The sequence below is a fragment of the Atta colombica genome, unplaced genomic scaffold, assembly GCF_001594045.1.
Source record: "Atta colombica isolate Treedump-2 unplaced genomic scaffold, Acol1.0 scaffold151, whole genome shotgun sequence".
NCBI lineage: Eukaryota > Metazoa > Arthropoda > Insecta > Hymenoptera > Formicidae > Atta > Atta colombica.
This window is the reverse complement of record NW_017259241.1, coordinates 6,632-28,585: the sequence shown is the minus strand read 5'-3', so window position 1 is coordinate 28,585 and position 21,954 is coordinate 6,632. Positions and strand designations below refer to the sequence as shown.

At 37.6% G+C, this 21,954-nt stretch overlaps 1 protein-coding gene across 1 annotated transcript in view; it reads right to left on the bottom strand.

Moving 5' to 3' along the window:
- Window positions 1-20,884, bottom strand: part of LOC108685355 (liprin-alpha-2-like) — a gene marked incomplete at its 5' end in the record, with an annotated part of 44,887 nt that extends 24,003 nt beyond the window's left edge. The window contains 2 exons of the mRNA XM_018190106.1: window positions 8,016-8,161; window positions 20,632-20,884. Of these exons, the coding sequence (XP_018045595.1) occupies window positions 8,016-8,161; window positions 20,632-20,884 (399 nt within the window). The remainder of the gene's footprint in view (window positions 1-8,015; window positions 8,162-20,631) is intronic.
- Between the last annotated feature and the right edge of the window lie 1,070 nt (window positions 20,885-21,954).

Sequence of the window (21,954 nt, the reverse complement as noted above, 5' to 3'; positions counted from 1 at the left end):
CAAATACAGAGCATGACCTTGGAGCTGTGAATATTCGGTTTGGTCGTCGACGTGGAAGCATGGCCGGGAACTCCCCATGATTTTCTGCGCTTGGGATTATCGTAATGAACCCATTTTTCGTCCCTAGTCACAATGCGATGCAGAAATCCCTTCCGTCTTTGCCTTTCAAGCAGCTGTTCACAAGCAAACAAACGCCGTTCAACATTTTTTCTCTCGGCTTCAATTCGTACGGCACCCAATTTCCTTGCTTCTGAATCCTTCCCATTGCTTTGAGGCGTTTTGAAATGGCTTGTTGAGTCACTCCCAATGATCGTGCCAATTCTTCTTGATTTTGACACGAGTCTTGCTCAAGTAATGCCTCCAATTCTGCATCTTCGAAAAACTTTCTCTCTTCCACCGCCGGTCTTCGATCACGTCAAAATCACCATTCTTGAAGCGTTGAAACCACTCACGACACGTTCTTTCACTAATAGCGACCTCACCATAAGTATTTGAGAGCATTCGATAAGCTTCAGCCGCAGATTTCTTCATATTGAAGCAAAAAATTAAAACCTTCCGCAAATGACGAGAATTTGGCTCGTAAACTGACATTTTCAATCGAGAATAACGTTATGATGCAGACACAAATCGACTAATGTTTCTATGGAGTTATGTTGACAGATGCCCAAGTTTATTGTATGACGTCTATGATCTATTTATTTCGACTACCACTTACCGCTAAAGCCATCTATAGGAAAACGGCGGAAGCAAAGTTGTACATAATATTAAAAGGATATATTGAGAGTTCAAATAAATTTTTGTAAAAGACGGCGCCACTAATAAACTATAGTTAAAATTGTTTGATGTAAAATAATATTTTTAAGATTGGACATCCGGCAACATCATAACCTTGAAATATTAGCGATTTTGTATCAGCATTATATATTTTTTTTTGTATGAAAATGTCAAGTTTTGAGCTGAAATAAGCGTCATTTGTGGGAACTTTTGATTTACTTTTTTAATTTGAAGAAATCTGCAGCTGCTCATAGATTGCTTGTAGAAGCATATGGTGATGCTGCCTTAAGTGAGAGAAGTTGTCATGAGTGGATTCAAAAGTTTAAGAAAGGTAAGTGAATTTGACGTCGAAGACAAAGAACATAGCGGAAGGCCGAAAGTGTACGGAATTGGAAGCATTATTGGATGAAGATTCGTGCCAAACGCAAAAAGAACTTGCACTTACATTAGGAATGACTCAACAAACAATTTCATATCATTTGAAATCATTGGGAATGATTCAAAAGCAAGGGAATTGGGGTCCATATGAACTGAAGCCGAGAAATGTTGAACGCCGACTTTTCACATGTGAAATGCTGCTTGCCAGATATAAACGAAAGGGTTTTTTGCATCGTATAGTCACTGATGAAAAATGAATCCACTACGATAACCCAAAGAAGAAGAAATCATGGGGATCACCTGGCTATGCTTCAACATCGACAGCCAAGCCGAATATTCATGGAAAAAAACTCATGTTGTGTATTTGGTGGGATCAGCTTGGTGTCGTGTATTATGAGTTGCTCAAACCAAATGTGATCATTACTGGGGCTCTCTATCGAACACAATTAATGAGATTGAGTCGAGCACTCAAGGAAAAAGGCGCCCATTACTACTCCAGGCATGACAAAATTATTCTCCTGCATGATAATGCTCGATCATGTTGCGGCACCGGTCAAAACCTACTTAGAAACACTCAAATGGGAAGTTCTACCCCGCCGTATTCTCCAGACATTGCTTCTTCCGACTACCACTTGTTCTGATCGATGACGCGTGGCATGTCTGAGCAGCACTTCACATCATATGAAGATATCCAAATTGTATCGATGATTGGATAGCCTCAAAAGATGAAGCATTCTTCGGACGCGGTATCCACATGCTACCAGAAAAATGGAAAAAAGTAGTGGCTAGCGGTAGTGGCCATTACTTTGAATAAAACATTATGTACTGTTCTTTCACAATAAATGCTTAATTTTTGATAAAAAACGGCGGAAACTTATTTGTACTCCCAATATTTACTCAAAATGTTTATTATTAATGTAGAATAAGAAATATAAAATTGTTTACGAACAGAAAATCCAGAGTTCGCTTTTATGCTACTGATTTAATTGACTTTGTTATAAAGCCTTTATTTTAATAATTTGTTTTATGTAATTTGACATTTTAAGTTTTTTACTCAATATTCTGGTGTCAACTGACCCTAATGCTTCGTGATTTTATGTTTGTCAATTATTATTGTATTGTATTAATTGAAGGAGTCTTTTAAGTCATTTGATATTATTAATTTTATTGTTATTAATTTTATTAATAATGACATAATACACTAATAATAGTGAACAGTAATACAGTGTTAAATGCTACTAACATTACTGACTTTACAATGATGCTATTGCATATCGGTAGTGACTATTGAATGTCAGTAGTGTTCTTATTGCGCACTACTGTGCACTACAAGTTTTTTTCCATAAGAGATTAGAATTTTTATTTTGCCCTTTTTCGGAAAAAATATTTACTCTATATACAAGCTTTCAAGTGATTTTCTTGATTACGAATATTACAATTAAAATGCGATTCATTCAGTATTTTAGCCATAACTTTAGCATAAAGAAATTCTTCTTTGATTAGAAGTCTCCACAGTTTCTCCTATCTACCCTTAAAAGACATTTAATATTCGAATGAAGTAAATTACAGTAAACAATTGTGTTAAATACTAATACACTTTTGGAATTATTCGTCTTTTTCAAGAAATTAGAACAAAAATAATATTATCGAATGTCTACAGAATAATAATCATTCTTATAATTAAAATAACGATAGGCTTTTAAAGTGTATTTACATTATTTTTGCCTTCGAAAGAGTTCCCGCTTTGTAGTAATCATAGGGTGGGGATTCGTGGATCGCAGGGCGCCTTGGGGTGCATGTCGCTTTACAGCAACGAGCTCCAGAGTACGAGGACTAACTTTGACTTGTTAATGCAGATATGATGTCTTTTTGCCAAATTTCTGTATATATCGACCAGAGAAGTGCATGTCTGGAGATCGCAGGCTCCTATGGTGGGTGATGGGGGCTTACGATTACCTGCGGTACCATTCGCTCATGGGCGATCAACTAAGAGGAACCCTCCCAAGCTAGGATGTGAGCTATTGTGCCTACATGACGCAAGAGGAGTTGCGTCTCAAACGATGCCGTTCTTCCAGGAATAAGCCAAGCCCCGGGCATTCGCGAGATCGCGCGTGGAACTATATGGATATCGAAAATAAACAAATCAACTTAGACTAAGTCCTCCAAGGTGCAGACTTTCTTAAAAGAAGCGAATGATCGGAGAAGAATAACAGCGAAGAAGGGTTTAACCAAGACCCATCCTTGCTTCAGTGGCTGCCAGACGCCGTTACAAAAGGAAGACAGAGCGGGCTGCAGCAACTCGAACTCCAACTCCCACAGGCGCCCAAGTTTCAGCGGATGGGGAGAAAGGTGGTGTTGCGGCACAAAGCCGGAGCACTGCAACTTTAGTCCAATAGACAGTCGCCCGGAGAAGAAACCCAAGGTTGTCGACCAAGGATCATATGCCCAAACGACAAAAAGGATTATCAGGGTGGCCCTCGTAGCGGAAGACTATCCTGAAAACAAGTTAGATTCCAATGAGGTGAACGAGTTCAGGAAACTGATTATGCGGCGCATCCTCGATCTTCCCGAGGAGGGGTTTGGATCCGCCTTTACTGGAACCTGGAAGAGGAATGGTGCAGTTATCATTAACTGCGTCAACCAACAATCGGTGGCCTAGCTAAAAAGCTGGAAGAGGAATGGTGCAGTTTATCATTAACTGCGTCAACCAATAATCGGTGGCCTAGCTAAAAAGCTAATTTAACATAATAGATGGATATACTTTGCATGTGCCGGCCTTCCCAAGGGGTGGTAATACATCAGGTGATACATGTGAAAGAGCCGGATTTGGCTGTCACAGTTTCTTGAAAAGTCAGAGAAAACGCAGGTTTGGGCGTCAGGGAATGGATCGTTGTGAGGATGAACAAAAGCAGGGACGCTAAGAGCTCACTTCACTGCCCTGATTGACGGCGTTTTCCTCAAGATCAGCGGCTTTAAACCTTTTTGTGGGCTCGAGCAGCTGCTCAACAAAGAACACAAGGGAGGGGGGGGGGACAACTACAAGGACGGAGGAAATCGCTTAGATTTCGCGAGTCTCACGATACTTATAATACAAATTAACTTGCACCACAGCAAAGGCGCCTCGATTCTAGTCAGAAGCATGACTGTGATGCAGATGACAGCAATAGCACTCATTCAGGAGTTATTGCTCCTAAATAATTATCAAGGGACTGAGTAGCTGCGGAGTCATATGCAAGGCTCGGACGGAGACCAATCCGTGGTATAACTGAAGTTCAACTTGAACCTGGACAAGAACAACCACTTGGATTGTACTGTGGGATCGGTTCACCCTGAACCGCCCTACGACTCACAAGCAGCACCATCACAGAAAAAGATTGAAGAGCTAATGTTTTATGCGAAGGAACGGAGGCTCGAACTTCTCTTGGAATGTGATGTAAACTCCATATAGAGGAAACACAAATATAAACTCGAGAGGGGAGAGTCTCCAATTGAATTCATAATAGACACCGGTTTGGTCATCCTGAACAGGGGATCTGAGTCCATTTTCATGAACTCCAGAAGACAGGAGGTGATCGATATAACCATATGCAGCGAGAAAGTGGCTGGTACGGGAGAATGTCCAGAGATCAGGATCAGATCATAGGCGAGTTAGATTCACCCTTAAACATATGGACAGTGTCCCCTCTAGGGGACACAATCCCAGAATAACAAACTAGAAGGGCTATAGGAAGGACCTTGAGGCCATTCTAAAGAACGTTCCAACCAAATTTCACTCTAGGGAGAATCTGGAATTCGCGGCTCAGTATGACGCGATAAAAAGGTCTTATGAGGCAAAATATCCCAAAAGGTCGAAACATCAACTAAGATGTTATGATGGAGTGAAAACCTTTCGAAATATAGATCGGAAGAAAAAGATCTTCAACAAACAAAGCAAGAAGAAAAAACTTAACAACAGAAGCTTTCGCGAAGCTTACAAACAAGCACAACGCTATTATAGCAAAGCGATAAATCACAAAAAAAAGGAGGTGTGATTTTTGTAAAAGCATTGAGAGTGCTCTTGAAGCATCCAGGCTAAACAAAATCCTCAGCAAAGACAACACTTCCTATCTGAACTGCTTAAAGCTTCCGAATGGAAACCACATCGAAATAATAGATAAAACCTTCAAACATCTAATGTCTATTCACTTTCCTGGCGTTCAGAAAGACATCTACTGTACTCATTAAGGAACAAAGCAATCCTGGGAAGCTCAGGGAATGGTCATTGGCAATAAAAGTGATATCACCTGTTAGAGTCGAAAGGGCCATAAAGACCTTCGAACCTTACAAGTTGGGATATACCGGGACCGAATGGCATATACCCAGTATTGCTCAGAGACAGCATGGGGACCCCATCCAACAAAGGATTAATATAGTCCTAATTTTGAGATACTTGAGATCCTTAGGCACCTATGGAGTGATACCAGAGTGATGTTTATAACCAAGCCAGAGAGAAAAGGTCACAGAGCCTTTGTGCTAAAGACTACAGAAGAGAGAGACTTATTAGTCTTACTTCTTTCATTGAAGAGACTGGAGAGACTGATGGATAAGTATCTGAAGAACAACGCCGTTCTTATTCGGCTGAATCAGTACGCTTACGAAGAGGAGTACACATATGTCAGATCTACAGATACGATCCTGCACCACCTAGTGAGCGGGGTCGAGACTCAGCTGGCCGCGAGGAGATACGCGTCAGGTGTCTTCACCAACATTGAAGAGGCTTTTGACAGCATCTTAATCTCGTCGGCAAAGGATAAGATACCATGATAAGACACAAAATTCCAAACGCACTTGTAGACTGGACTCAAAGCATGTTGGAGGGCAGAAAACTGATTGTCAGTTAGGCAATATCACCATTGAGGGGCGTCCGATGATAGGCTGCCCGCAGGGGGAGAATTCTCTCTCCTCTTATGATGTTTGATGACGAGCTCCTCACAAAGCTGGGAGAATCTGGCTTTCAGATCTATGGCTACGTAGATAAGCTACGTAGCCACAGTTACCTGAGGCAACTTTCTTACGACTATTAAGGAACGCATGGATGAAGCGCCTTGATGATTATGTAAAACTGGTGTAAGACAAGAGAACTGATGATAAATCCAGAAAAAACCCCGGCCATGGTTTTCACCAGGAAATACAAGCCTGAACAAATAGAGCCTTTGAAGCTTTGGGGCAAAGCAATAAACTATACTAGCTCGGTGAAGCTCGGTATCTAGGAGTACATCTGGATCTTAAGCTGAGCTGGAAAACATACTTCAAAAATAGGAGGAAAAAATTCTATATCTCTATGAGCTTGTAAAAGAATCAGGAACTGGGCAGGAACTGGGGAATAAAACCCAGGGTTGCCCTGACTACAAAATGATATTATTATCAAAGTTGACAAACTGCGATTATCTGATGGCCAAGAGTGGAGAAAATAGAGGAACCTGCTCAAGAGCCTTCAGGGGAGGATACCTGAGAGCTGCGACAGGGACCATGAGAACATTTATTAAAGCGCTGGAGGTTAGTTTTCTTTCTTGCATCTGATTATCAGCATAATAAGGTAAGCAGCACAGATGAAGTGTCGGAGGAGTGGAAGGAAATCAGACTTGGCTACACTAGGTTGGGTCTGTCCGACAGGCCCCCCTTCACATTGAAGCAACATAGGATCCCCAGGAAACACCTACTGGAAAAGATCTTTAAGATCGAATACCTACTAGGAAGGACAAGATTCCAACTTTCTAATTAATCCAAACGTAGACGTATGATGCACGAATGGATCGGGAATAAATGATCGTTTTAGGGCAGGCTTCTACGGCAGGCCCCGACATCAATCATGAAGAAAGCATATCAATAGGAAGGCTGTCCACGGTTTTTCAAGCTGAGATACTTGCCATCTCAAGTTTCGCAACAATAATTTGCGTCGGTTCTTAGAAGAATGATTTTTCAATCATTATTAATTTGTATCATTAGATCGTATACAATTTTGTAATTGTTTGCTTTATAATTATAACGATTTTTAAATTGCTGTCTTATGTAAGTATCTCAAATTAAAAGAGAATAACTACAAAATAAGATTAAATCTTCAAATTGTAATTTAAAATTCTATAAATTTAGAATTAAGTATCTTCAAAATGGTACGGTTTAAGACAATGAAATTTTTCTAGATTATTCTATTATTAATATTATATTATTAATTGTATTATTATATTAGATGGTTAACTCAATTCCTTCGTCTTCAAAATTGATTTGTTTCGAAGGAAAGATGAATGAATACCTTAATCAAAGTAATTTTTTACATTTTCTATTACTTTTTCTAGTAAAAAAATATTAAGATTTAGAGTTCGCTAGTGAATTTTTAAATCAAAGTTTTGATTTTCCTTAATATATATTTAATTTGATGCAAAAAATTGTTTAATCCGAATTTCAAATGTGGTATTGTATGTATATTTTTTTAATCGCTGATGGAATAGTTTAACCCTATGATGTATGCCTCAAGAAATACAATCCGATTAATGTGAAAAATGACACAATTTAAATGCTTGGGACCTTGTTAGAATTGACCTTGAACTCGAAATTTGGTCATTTTATCACATTAATTGGGCTATATTATGCATGGACGGAAACTTCACGATTTTTTTCACCGAGACAGTTAACTTTTCGTGAAGTGCGAAAAAATCGCAAGTATTGCTAAATTTTTGATCGGAATTGTATACAGATACGATATAAAGAACACAAGTACAGATTTTGATTGTTACTGCGATCCACTGTGGTCGCGGAGACTAGTCAGGAGCCTTAATAAAATTCATAATATCTGTTGAAATGATAAATTATAATCTTATTGTAAATACCTCTTCTTTTTCCTACGATCAAAATCGCTTTTACTTCCAAGTGTACCAGCCACACATACACTATCTCCATAGTCTGAATCAGCTGGTGTACTTGCACCTCCCATACCTGGTATATCCCCTGGTATTGCTGTATCTTTCCCTTTGATCTAAAATGTAAATCATAAAGATTAAACAAAACGCTTGATAATTACAAATTTCTTTTTTTTAAATAAAATTTAGATTTATATAAACGGAAGTTTGTGAGAATTCATAAACAAAACTTTCTTTAGAGAATAATCCAGTGAAGTAAATATATGTTAATACATCTTTATAGCGCGAACTTGTCACATGCGCAATTTTTTAAATTTATATACAGCTAATTAAAAATTTTATGATAATTGACTAAAATTACAATTACATATATATTAAAATATTATAAAGAAGTAATATATCACAAATATTATTACTATAAAGCAGACCTTATAAAAAAGTATTGAAATACATACACTCTACTTTCTTTTCAGGGAATCAAGAAAAGGATTAGGCAGAAGAAGAAATATTAAAAGAGAAGAATATTAAAAAAAAAAATATAGAAAAAAGGAAGGAAATAGATAAGGAAAATATAAACACAAAAGGAAAAGCATAGAGATATAAATGAATATTGAAAAAAGAAAAGAAACGAAAATACGTAAATAGATAGACAAAATAATCATTTATTAGAAGAATTAAAGAACATAATGCACCCTAAAAACATGCATCGTACTTGGCACCAATCGACGTGCCGTCATATGCAGGAAATCCCACACATGACGATGAGATGCGTAATTATTTTAAATAAAACAAAGGATAATTCACAGATGATAGCAGCATGTCGAATATACCGAGTATTTTCAACAGAACTCGAGTATCATCGGCATCTTTCTTCACATGAGCTCTGCGCCGCGCGTTGGAGATGCCGGCCGGCAGCAAAAAGCGAGCTGTTATAAAAAGTACCGACAATAAGAAATAAAATACTCAATTTCTCTATAAAACATATTTCTTTATAATTTCAATCTTGACTCCGATCTTGAGCTCATTTTCGATCCGCTGACGAGTACGATTTCTGATTTCTATCCGTTTTTCTGAGACACTAGTAGCAAGAAAGGAGGGTAAAGAGTATTTTGTTTCCACTTTCTCAATAGAGAAGAAATCTCTTACTGTCGTCCATCCAGTGATGCAATGAGTAGATGCCAAGGGAGTAGAGTGTATTCTGCTTATCAAACGTTCTTGGCCTTTAGTTACCGAGTCACATTTTTCCGGCAAAAATAAGAAAATCGGAATGGAGTACTCTCCGTCTCTGCCGAGTGTTCTTGGTAGTCGTTGCACTTCTGCAAGGAAATACTCTAGCCGATAGTAAAGGCGCAATACGCGATCCGCGTGTATCCGTAACGCGACTTGAACTATGTTCCTACAGCCGCGCGCATTATGCCTAACGCCTATTTCCGCAACTTGCGAATCAGCGGCGCGCATTTATGTATAGTAAGCGTCATTGATGCCTTCCTGTTTGAAATTAATTTCCTCTAATTGTACATATCACATCCAGATGTCATTCATCATGATTATCAGATTTGCTTACTTCGAAACTATATGTAACGCATACACAGTGTCAAAAAGAAAGTATTATTAATATACGAAGGCAAGTCAATAGTTTTTAGAAAAACATAGTAAAACACATTTTTTTTGATCGATTCATTTTTATTTCTCAACATTATCTCCTTTCAGCTCGATATACTTGATCCAATGATTCTTCAACTTTTTTAAATTGTTCGAATAATATGATTTGTCTAACCCTTCAAAAGCCTTTTCGGCGATGAGCTGCTATCTGACGGTGAATCTCTTTTCTCCGAACCATTTCTTCAGGTTTGGAAATAGGGAATAGAGGGCTAAATCTGGCGAATATGCTAGATGGGGAAGCACTTCGTAGTGGAATTCGTTGAATTTGGCCATCAGTGCCGGGCACGTGTGAACCCGTGCATTGTCTTGATGGAAGAGCACTTTCTTCTTCGCCAAATAGAAACGTTTTTTCTTTAAAATGTTGTTGAAACGGTCCAATAAAGCTGCGTAATAATCGCCATTGATCGTTTGCTTCGACGAAAGATAATCGATATGAAATATACCGCGTGCATTCCAAAAAACTGTGGGCATCACCTTTCTGGCCGACTTTACGATCTTCTTTTGGAGCTGGTTCACCCGATGAAGTCCATTATTTTGATTGTTCCTTCGTCTCGGATGTGAAGTAATGGATCCATGTTTTGTCTACAAATGAATCGACACAGAAATTCATTTGGATTACGTTGAAAATCTCCAAACATTGTTCTGAAATCGTCACACGGTCGCGCTTATAGTCCACAAACGCGGCACCCATCTTGTCGATAGCTTTTTCATACCCAATTATTCGTGCAAAATTGAAATCTTGTGCTATGTGATATGTGGCCTCAACAAGCTCGCGTACTTTCATTTGTCGATCAGTCAAAACAATATTGTCAAAACAATATCGTGGATTTTATCGATGATTTCTAGCATCGATGATTTCTCCAATTGGATGTCCCGGACGAGATGCATCACATATGAATATACGACCGTTTAAATTCATTCACCCAATTATATATAGTTGCAAACGCTGGTGTAGATGTGCTATGAACATTATCCAACTCGGCTTTGATTTCTTTCGGCATTAAATCTTTCATATGTAGATGTTTGATCACTGCACGAAACTCGTTTTTTTCCATTTTGCAAAAAATACAAAGATTGTTCGCTTTAATCGTTTTCAGAAATAAAACGATGAATTCCGTTCAAAATTTGAGTAATCAGTTGAGAGATGCTACTTGTCAAAAAGTAATGTGACATGACACTGTGTCCTCTGACAGATTTTCTAAGAACTTATTGATTTGCACTCGTATAATTTACATAATATCATGATATTATATTTAAAATACCACCTTGAAAAAGTTCCCGGAATTATCACCAGGTGATGCTCTGAATCAGCTGATTTGAGTTCTGTTTTTTTGGTTAGGTTGCCACATCTATCATTGACATTCCCACCAAATTTTATCACCATAGCTTGACATTTATAAAAGTTACGCCGTCTTGAGTACATCTACCTCTGCACGTATTTTCGATTTTTTACAGTTTTAAAAATGAAGTTGAATTTGCAACAACGAGTTGTATTAAATTTTGCGTTAAAAATGGATTCAATGGTGTGAAAACCTTGGAAATGTTGGGAAACTGTTTCGGCAATGATAAAGAAAACAGCCGTTTATGAGTGGCATGAACGCTTCAAAAGTGGTCGTGAGTTCGTCGAAGATTTCATGGATTACAACGGTACTGTACATCACGAATTTTTGCCAGAAGATCAGACAGTTAATAAGGAGTATTATTTGGGCATTATGAGACATTTGCGTGAAGCAGTTCGCCAAAAAAGAAAGGATTTGTGAGCAAACAACTCGTAGATTTTGCACCATGATAACGCACCGTCGCACAGTGCCATCATTATCCGTGAATTTTTGACCAAGAAACGAATATCATCCAACAGCCATCAAATTCATCTGATATGGCTCCTTGCGATTTTTTTCTGTTCGATCGAGTCAAAAAATCATTACGAGGAACGCGTTTTAACAGCCGAAAGGAGGTAATGGAAAAATCGAAGACGGCTCTGATACTAGCTATACCGACAATAGTTCCAGAAATGTTTCGAGAGCTGAATCAAGCGCTGGCATAAGTGCAGTCGATGGGGAGTACTTTGAAGGGGACAATATCACTTTTGAATAAAACTTGTATTTTGAATTTTCTGAATGAATTCCGGGAACTTTTTGATCAAGATAGTATAATACGAAATTTAATTTCACATATTAGTATCAATATATAATGACATAAAATTTTTACAAACAGTATTATTTATTAGAACTATGATAAAATTATTGTATTATTCATTCTTGACATCATTTTTTATTATTTTTATTGAAACTGTTTTTCGTTGTTTATTATCAACAACATTTACCAACATCTTATTAAATTATTTGAAGAAATTAAAGTTTAATGATATAAACAACAGCAGAAATCGGTAAAATAATTGATACGATTTATTTAAAACAAAAAATAAAATTAAGGTGTTCATATTTTTTAATCTATAATATAACAGTTTATGTTGAACTATATATAACTATATATAACTTGAGAAAGATTTGTCTTTTCTTCTCTTGTTAGATAATCCACCGATATATTATTCAATATATTTAACTTGTATTGTATTTAACTTGTATAAATTAACTCAAATGACATAATAAATTAATTTAACTATGGATATAGAGAAAAATAAGGATGATTCGAGACGGGAAATCGGAAGCCCGATCTCCTAAGGCTAGTGTCCCCACTCCCAGGCGACTACACCAATAGGTCTGAGGCCTGGCCACAGAATTGCGGTCGAATTGCTATTGTAGACTAAATCGACTTTGGATTGGGATCTCGAGTTCAGGTTAAATTATTCTGAAGAATCCTAAAGAAGAAGAAGCGACAACGGTCATTATTAGGAGAGGATTCTCCCTCTCTCAGATTGTTGGATTTTGTGCAGACAGCGAGACCTTCTGGCCTTTCGTCTGCCATGGCAGCGTTCAGTCCACTACATGAAATGTGCTCTATTCATCGCGGCCCCAAGATCATGGAAAATATGTTGTGCAAAGGAGTCGTGAATTAGAGTCGTAGCGGGGGAAATTGTTAACTCCCCAGTGACGGTTGCGAACTTTGACGATGTGTTTTCGACGAAGGATCGACAACAATCGACTAGCCGCTTGATTATCAGCTGATTCTGTGATATCTTCGAACTACGTGAAAAGAGAAATACGTAATAAAAGAGGCTGAAAACCTAAGGATAGTGATGTTCCCGGATGTCCCAGTGTCCGGGATGTTGAGTGACAGTTCAGGACTAGGACGACAACATTTTTGATCGGCCGGACTTTATAGAGATTACCAAGAAGGACTATCTAGAAACTCTTCCTCTTCAATTATCAAGAAGAGACGAAAGTTAGAGGAATATTCACTGACTTTGTGGCGCAAAAAACGGCGATAGAGGAGATGACATATCTGTTCTTACAGATGTCTCCGAATCTATCATGGTACTACGTGTCTTGGATGTGGTATTTGAAGCACAACGCAAGACTACGTCTATCAAGGAAGACTTGAGATGATAAATCATCGTCAGAGTGCAAAGCAAGTCATTTAGAAATTGGACCAACACAGCGCAACATGGTTGCGCTACTGCGCTTGGGACTGCAGAGTCGGCGAATAACAAATGCCTTGCCTTTGAACGTGAAGATTGACAAGAGAATTTGGCAAACTCTGTTCCTAAGGAGAAACGTAACTTTTTCTGTAACTTTGCAGGAGATGAGGCGGAGAGCCTCCTCGCCTCCTCTCTCCGGGGGAGATTCTTCTTTCTGCTTATCGTCCGCTCCTTATGGGATTACTCAGAAAGAATTTGAATGACCTTCCTAGTCAACCGAGGCGTGACAATAATAGTCGTATCGTGATCATGACTGGTATAGGCGATGACTTGGACGGTCAACACTTTGTGGATGTTTGGTCAGTGGCCCTCGTCATCTGGACCGGATAGAGGCGAGGCTTGGTCTACGATCATTAATAAGAATAAACAAAGGAAGAGAAAAAAGGTGGAGATTCACATCTAGACGTGAAATGGTGGGAGCCTTCGCTTCGGAGGGCACTGCTGGTGTGCCTTGATCGAGACTTTCGATTGTAAGTATTATACAAATAAGGTTAGTGATAAGAGAAATGCTACGAGTGGAAGAACTGGTGTCATACAGACTTAACCGACTCGCGTTCGGCCGTTTTACTTGCCTAAGAGTTTGCATGCATAATACCGCCACGATTAGGATCCGTTGCGAGAAAGACGGACCAACGTATGCGGAAGCCGTGGAATTCGCTAGGAGAAACATCTCCTTGATGGATTTAGATATTATGATATCAAAATAAGAAGGGCTGGGGAACTCTTGATAGAAATCCTAGATGAGAACCTGGGTAAGAAGGCGGTTTTACTTTGTAAAATCGATCTGAAAACGGTTTTCAGCAGAAAGTCAGAGTAATTAGATCTATCAAAAGAGCAAAGCTTCGTTTCTTAAATGTGGACGTCGGTTACTTCGGAAGAGATCAGCAACGTTATAGTTGAAAATGGAGTACGTTCCAACATTGGTCCTTTGCAGCAGGTCTTAATGCGGTTTAGGTTTAGTGCCCAGCTTCGTGTAGGGAAGTTGCACAGAGTACGCTTGGGATAGTCATTCGCTCGGGTGATCCTCCTGACAAGGTGGCCCTTGTCAATGTTTTAAATGTTTCGCGATCATATGAGACCTGACTGCCACAGTGAAGTCGACAGAAGTAATTGTTGCTTCAACTGCAGAAAGATTGAAGGAGAGGATTGAAGACACAGGTTGAAGATTGCAGGGCCAAGGTATATTATCCGATATGTGCCATCAGGGATCTTGATGCGAGTCACAGGGCCGACGCGATTGAGTACTCGCCTTATAACGGATCGGGATGTGGTCCTAATCGCGGACGTGCCGGTAGCTATCGAATGTGGAGGATCACGATCTCCAAGGTGGAGATAGATGTGAAGATTTCCCCTAATGGTTAGGGTAGGATAGATTAATGTGAAATATTTTAGGCTCGCGCAAGATCTCATTCGGATCAAAGAAAACCGGCCTAATGGCGTTGAGCCATAGGACGGCAGGTGGACTTCCTCTTTAGAAATACACATCCAGCGGCGACCTGGCAATAATTGTCTTGTGACTATCAATGCTCTCCTTTAATTCGCGGTAACGGCTTTGTGGTGGTCGAATAGAAGAGAACAATAATGTTCAATTGCTATTTTCCTCCTTGATTGATATGGTTTTTATACGTGATCTTTACGGTTTGGAAAGATCAAAAAACTTGAGAGACCGCTTTTAATATTGGGCGATTTTAATGCTCGGTGATCAGTTTGGGATCGCGGACTTTCCAACCGCAGGAAGTGATTGGGCAGGAAGATTAATCTGTCTTCTAAACAGGGATTTTGTCATGCGTTCATCCGCGTGGTTTCGTGTGTGAGTCTCTCGTTTATCTCTTCTGCGATCACATCGTTAGATATGTTGTTGGCTGACGTGTGGCCACTGAAGTGAAGTCTCTCCGACCATCGATATGTCCTTATGAATTTGAGAACATCTGTTGTCGGATCTCTGGAGAGAAGAACTGAGAACCGATGCTTTCCGAGATAGAGTACAAACAGAATTAACGTCGACTTAACGAGTGCCGGTGCGAATTGCAAAACATAGATTTCATTCCCTGAGGACATATCGATGAGCGGTTGTATGAGGTTGCTCGGCGATGCACTTATGGTAAGGAGATATCGGACGTCTCCATGCCGCGTCGGACTGCCATCGGCAGACCTTTCGTCTATTGGTGGAACGAAGAAATAACCGATTTGAAGGGCTTCTGTAATAGATGCCGTAGATAATTAACGCAGGCGCGTAGGTGTGCCTCTCCGGGAATTCTGGGGCAATCTGCGCGATACGAAAAGGAGATTGAGAGCTGCGATCCGCTGATCTAAGATGAGTCTTTGAAAGGGTCTCCTGAATACCCTGGAAGAGGATCTCTGGGGAATGTCCTTCAAGATAGTTATAAAAAACTGCGTCTAGGCTCTTTATCCATAGTAGAGGTGCTCTCTTGACAATTTCCCTGTGGTCAGGGAAATTGTGAAGGTATTTCTATTTCTTCGAGTTGTGGAGAAGGTGCCAGAGCGCTCTCAAATCGAGGACGACGCCGGATCGGTGACGGAACGTGAAGTGCTCGAGATGTGCACAAAAATCAATATACTGATAAAGGGATTCGACGATATCGTGGATCGGGTAATTGCGGATATCGCATAATGGATGAGGTGTTTCTTTATTGCCTGCGTTAGAGAGAGGCGCTTACCGGGGACCTAGAAGACGCAATATTAAAGAAGCCGAATAAGCCTGATCTCCTCCCCTTTTCATAAGTCCGTATGCTTTCTTAAGTCAAGGAAGTTATTTGAAAAGATTCTTTGTCATAGGTTGCAGCATCACTTAAATATTACAGCTTGTCCGATAATCAATACGGATTCAGAACACACTGTTCTACGATACTGTTTGGCGTTCACGAGAATAGTTCGCGGAATGTATTAGCTATGTTTTTGGACACAGCGTCTTTAACTCCCTTCCGTGGCCTGTAATCCGCGAAGCTCTGATCGCAAAGGAAGTTCCGGAGTATCTCCGATACATCGTAAACAACTATTTGTCTGAAGAGAAGATTAGCGTACGTAGGTCATTATGATCGCTATGAATGCTCGGAGGTGTTGTGCGGAGTTTCGCAGGGATCGGTCCTTGGACTGACTCTGTGGAATGTCGAATACGATCAGATTTTGAGATTTACGTTGCCGATCGGCTGTAGCACTCTGTGCTACGCCAATAATATTTTTGCTAATTACTAGAGGATCCATTCCGCCCCCCTTTCAGGAGCTGAAGCTCTCGTTCGTGCGAAGTTGAGTGTGACCTTTTTGATCAGGTTCATTGCGATTAGGATTCAAAGTCTCAGTCGAGAGGATCGAAGTTGCGGCGTTTATGATCCCGGAGAGACATCTCTTCGGATGGGGAGGGGGGGCGGGGGGGGAAAGGCGTTGAATTTTCCGTCGGGTCTTCCCACGGAAGTGTAAAGTACCTGAGTGTTACTCTAAATTCTCGACCTTTAGGGACCATTTCCGCCTTCTACCAAAGACGTGGAAGATGGCCGCCGCTCTGAGTAGACTCATTGCTAATATCGACTCGGGAAGTATAGACGTCGAGTTTACGCCGGTGTTGTGCTTTCGGTAGTGTTCTACAGCGCATACAGTCTCCAGAAATAACAAAATTTGCAGAGATGTAGCACGGCTGCAGCGGCAGCTGATATATTATAGCTGATATATATAGCTATAAGTTATTTGAGCGTGTAAAACGGTCTTCCATGAGGCGGCGACCGTTCTCTGCCAGAGGATCATCCTAGGATAGTCTCCTTCCAATTTTTGGTGTACTGACTCAGACGCATTTATCTGCACAGGCGAGAAATATTGCGGCGAGATGGTGTAATCGAGAGCTCGGGCCCTCCTTCGAGAGGCCGAGCAATTACGCGATGGAGGAAGTACATTTCTTCCTGATGGGCCTAGAGAAACATGTCTGGTAAAGCCAATTTAAAATTAGGTTCGAAATAGTTGTTTCTCTACTCACTAACATCATCTGAATTAGTGAAAGAAAGCATTGAAAAAAGATGAAACAATATTTCTAAAAATATTTAAATTTCTGAAAATGAATTCCTAATTGCAATCAATTTGATCCGGAACTCCATCTATTTTTCCTTCAACAAGAAATTTTATCGATAAATTTTCGGCTCTCCATTGTTACTGATTCTCCCCAATATTGTGTTAGAAGATTTGGAAGAAAGAGCGTTCCAATTATTGTCGTGCCGTTTACTTTTTTATTACAGATATATAGACATATTGCTTGCTGTTCTTCCAGATAATTTCATGCCATGTTAGATGTTTTTAATTCCTTTCATGAATATCTGCAATTCATGTTAGAAATTAGGGATAATAGCTTGAATTTTTTAGATGTACGAATTATCATTGATGATAACAGAATTATTTTCGATTGTTACAAGAAATCTTTTCAGAGAGATATCTCAATTTTATATAAAAATACGTTTTAAAAAGAGAAAAACGTGAACTTATTTTTAAGAAAAAAAAATATGTTATATTCATTCATTTCAAAAAGTATAATTATTTGCGCGACCGAAGTGAGGGCATTTTTATGCTCGGAAAAATGATATCCGAGATATGTCGGATATTTTCTTCTTTGAAAAAGAAAAAAATGCAATGAAAATATTTTATATTAAGTATTTAATAATTTCGACATTATTTACTCACGATTTTATAATTCTAAGAAAATAGAGCAATCGTTTCACTAAGACGTCTCTTTCAAAAATGCTTTTTCAACAATGAATATATATTTTAATTATGAGACAACACATATATTTGAATATGCTATTAATAAAGAGGCAAATGCTAAAAACGAATTTTCAGCAAAGATCTGATGAATTTACATTTGATGAGTCCAAGTCACCCAATCCAAACTTTTATTACATCACAATTAGCGTCAAGGCAACAATGAAACGATCGCGGCGATCGACAGAAAAAGAATCTAAGTTTTCTTACCCCTTCATTTTAACTCTGCAATATTAACAAAAATAAGGGCCAACTAAAATGTTCACCGAAGTCCAATTCATGTAATTGAGGATTAAATATAACATCCCTGCTGCAAAATCATTCAGATATCTTAAAACTGTACCTAGGACATTCTTAAATGCAAGAATTGATTATGAATACCGGCTTGTTTCGCGTCATGAGATTGGTATTGAATCTTTCCTTACTTGACATATTTTATAATGCATTTAAATTCTTTTTTTATAGAAAGAGAAATATAAAGTGTGTTAAACAAGAAAAGATTCAGTATCAACTTCATGACACGAACCAGGTCGGTATTCATAGTCAATTCTTACATTTAAGATTGTTTTAAGTACAATCTTAAGATGTCATAAATCTAACCGAGGATGTATTAGCATCGTAAAATTATTTAAGACGGTTTTAAAATTAAAACTGACAATAAATATCGCTCCATGTTTCATGTTTCACAGTTGGAAGTTGTGTACTCATACACACTATAGATGACGGAGCAAAAGTAGGCATAGTTTGGCCGAACTGCATACACCATGTAACTTCCACTATGGTGTAAAATCGTACGCCCCGAAGCAGGAGGGGAGATGGAATAGATTTCGCTTCGCGTGGAAAGTTGGAAACTCTGAGGAGAAGAGAGGGGGGGGGGATAATTAGATGAATCATGCGTTCTGATCTAGGAAGGAAGGCTCTACTACTAAGGAGGCTCCACTCAGTCTAACCAGTCTTCAGAACATCGATTTTGCGTTTCGATTCTCGACACTCGCGGCGCTTGTGAACTTCGTAGTCCTGCGCATAATGAGTGCGTCGTAAAAAAAAATTTCACCCTGTAAAGATTTTGTCTACAATTAATCTTCTCTTTTGACCTTCTTAACGAGTACTTCTTAATCGCAAATAAAATCGCCTTTATAGGATAAGTTTGGCACTTTTTCTTACGGCGTACTCATTATGCTACAAAGTTCACAAGCATTGCAAGTGTCGAGAATCGAAACTTAATTCGAAACGCAAAATCGGTCCACTTTTATTTACGAAAATGGAGTCTCCTTAGTCTTCCTTCCTAGTTCCGATATTCACTGTCAGTGCTAAAACTATAATTAAACAGTATATACATTATGTGCGCTATAGATTTTCAGCACTGGCAGTAAATATATATAGGAACCTCTCGCTTTTGTAAAAAGTTCTTATGTAAGCAAGAGAAATTAGTTTTTAATATTATAGGTGAGTTAATATTATATTATATAGCAGAAATAAGATGTTTTTGTTAATAATTTTTTAATAAATAATGGACAATAGCTAAAACTTGTTAGAAGTCACTCATGATCATGATCTTGACAACGTATGCCAATGTCAAAATCATTTTTTTGGTTGGGATGGTTTCTCTTATTTGGTACATTTATCAGATGAAACCAAATATCTTTCTTTTCTTAAACAACGAATTTGTCGCTATAACATTATACAATTATTGTAATTATTTGATCTTAAAATGTAATTCAATATTTACAATTAATCTACATATCGATATGAAGCGGTTGTTAAATCGATATAAATATAATATTTCGGCGTGCGATATGCAGAATCAGAATGTACAATATAAATTCACACAAGAAATATTTAAGTTTGTTATACGAAAATACTAAAATACTAAAATTTGTTATACGACCGAATATATAGAATTCTTATTTAAAATTTGATTTATTCATTTCAATCTAATGGTCGCTTCATATTATTAAATTTAATTATTATCTAAATCTTTTATTTCTTTTATTTCTTATTCATGCAATTATGAAAAAATAAAAGTTATTTATTTCAAATATCAGATTTTTTAAAATTATTCCACAAAAATAATTTGCAGAAAATGTAAGTAAGTTTTCACACTGCATAAAAATTTCATTCGTTTATTTCCAAGAAATATGGGAAAAGAATAATCTATATAAATAAGAAAAAAATATTAACAGTTAAATATTAAAGAAACGTTTTATAAAATAAAACAAAAAAAACTAATCTAGAAACTTAATTTCAAACAAAATACTTTTATACTCCCACAACAAAAACAGATCTTTGAAAAGTTTTCTAGAAAAGTTTTAAAATTTTAAAACAGTAAATATCAAATACGAATCTTATATTATATATCATAATTGAATTATATATCATAATTGAATTACTTAAAAACTTTTTAAAAAAAACATTAAAACATTCATTGCTAAATTTAACTTTCAAAAAGACAATGACAATATATTTCGATATCTTTATGAAAACAACATTTCATGAAACCTCACAGACTTCCGTATTTAAAGTTGTAATTTGGAATAAATTAGGAAAAATAAAAAAGGAAAAATCGTTCACCTTTTCTTTTTTGCTGAAAAATCTACCGAGGCTACTCTTAATGCCTTTCTTTTTTTGCGCAGCTGCGACCGCAGCCGCCGTGGCGGAGCTGATGGTTGATTGCATGTGCAGATGTGATGTCGATAATTGTCCAATAGGCAGCCCGACGCTGGAGAAATTGTTCTTGTGCAAACTGTCCTGGCTGCTGTGGCGTGAGGACAATGGGGAAGGGGGAGTTCCAGAATTGAGTGCGCCGTTGTTATGCTGCCCATGCCTGCTGCATGGAGCGCTAATCTAGTTTCTATTTCTACACTAATCGATTCTACTACATTCTAACTCAATCAAAAACATTATCTTTTTAGTATTTTTCTTTTCTCATTCTATATACTAATACTTTACTATTTTATATACAACATACACTATCATTCGAATTTGAGAACGCGCAATTTCTTTTACACTTCAAAAAGACTTAAGTATATTACGATAAAAAGAAATCGTAGAGAAACTTTTAAAAATACATTTTGAAAAAGAAAAATAGAGGTATCAAAGTGTTTACGAATTATGTCATGTAATGATTTGTTGCTAATGCTAACATTCCATGAATCTTGCCGTTAACTTCATTAGAGCAATGAGCACACTAGTACTAAGTTGTACCTCTGTATGGAATATCATCGGATAAAATTTAATAGATAAGCATTTTAAAGTAAACTTTTAAGCTTTAAGACACTATTTGAAAGAAATTATTGTTATAATTTTTTGTAAAGATATCAAATTTTTCATTGTATAATATTTTGACTTAATTACATAAAACATGTCGATGATCAAAAAAGTTTTTAAAAAAACTTTGAAAAAGTTTATATGAATCACGTACATAACAAATGTGCGTTTCTTCCCTTTCGTATTTTTTCTCTAAACCTCTTATAATTAGTTTTGAAGTTAAAGAATGTTTATAAAAATTAAATTTTTACACAATAAAGTTTTACATAATAAAAAATTCATTTTTGAGAAAAAGTAATATATAAGTATAGCAAGAATAAGTACATAGCAATTTTTTTCCTCAGAACGCATTTTTTAAGCTTAGAAAATTTATTTTAAAATGCTTGTCTGTTAAATTTTGTTTGATGACGTCCCATTTAAGTAGAGGAATTAAAAAAATAACAAAAATTGAAAAAAAAATCAATTTTATGAAATTTAAGAATAATATATAGACATAATTCAAATGTCAATTTCAAGCTCCATTTTTTGTAATTGAAATACATTAAAAAAGTTTTTGTACAATTTCATTTCATCAAGATACTTAAATTTCTATAAGATGAGAGAAAATTGCAAGTTTCCGAATTTATG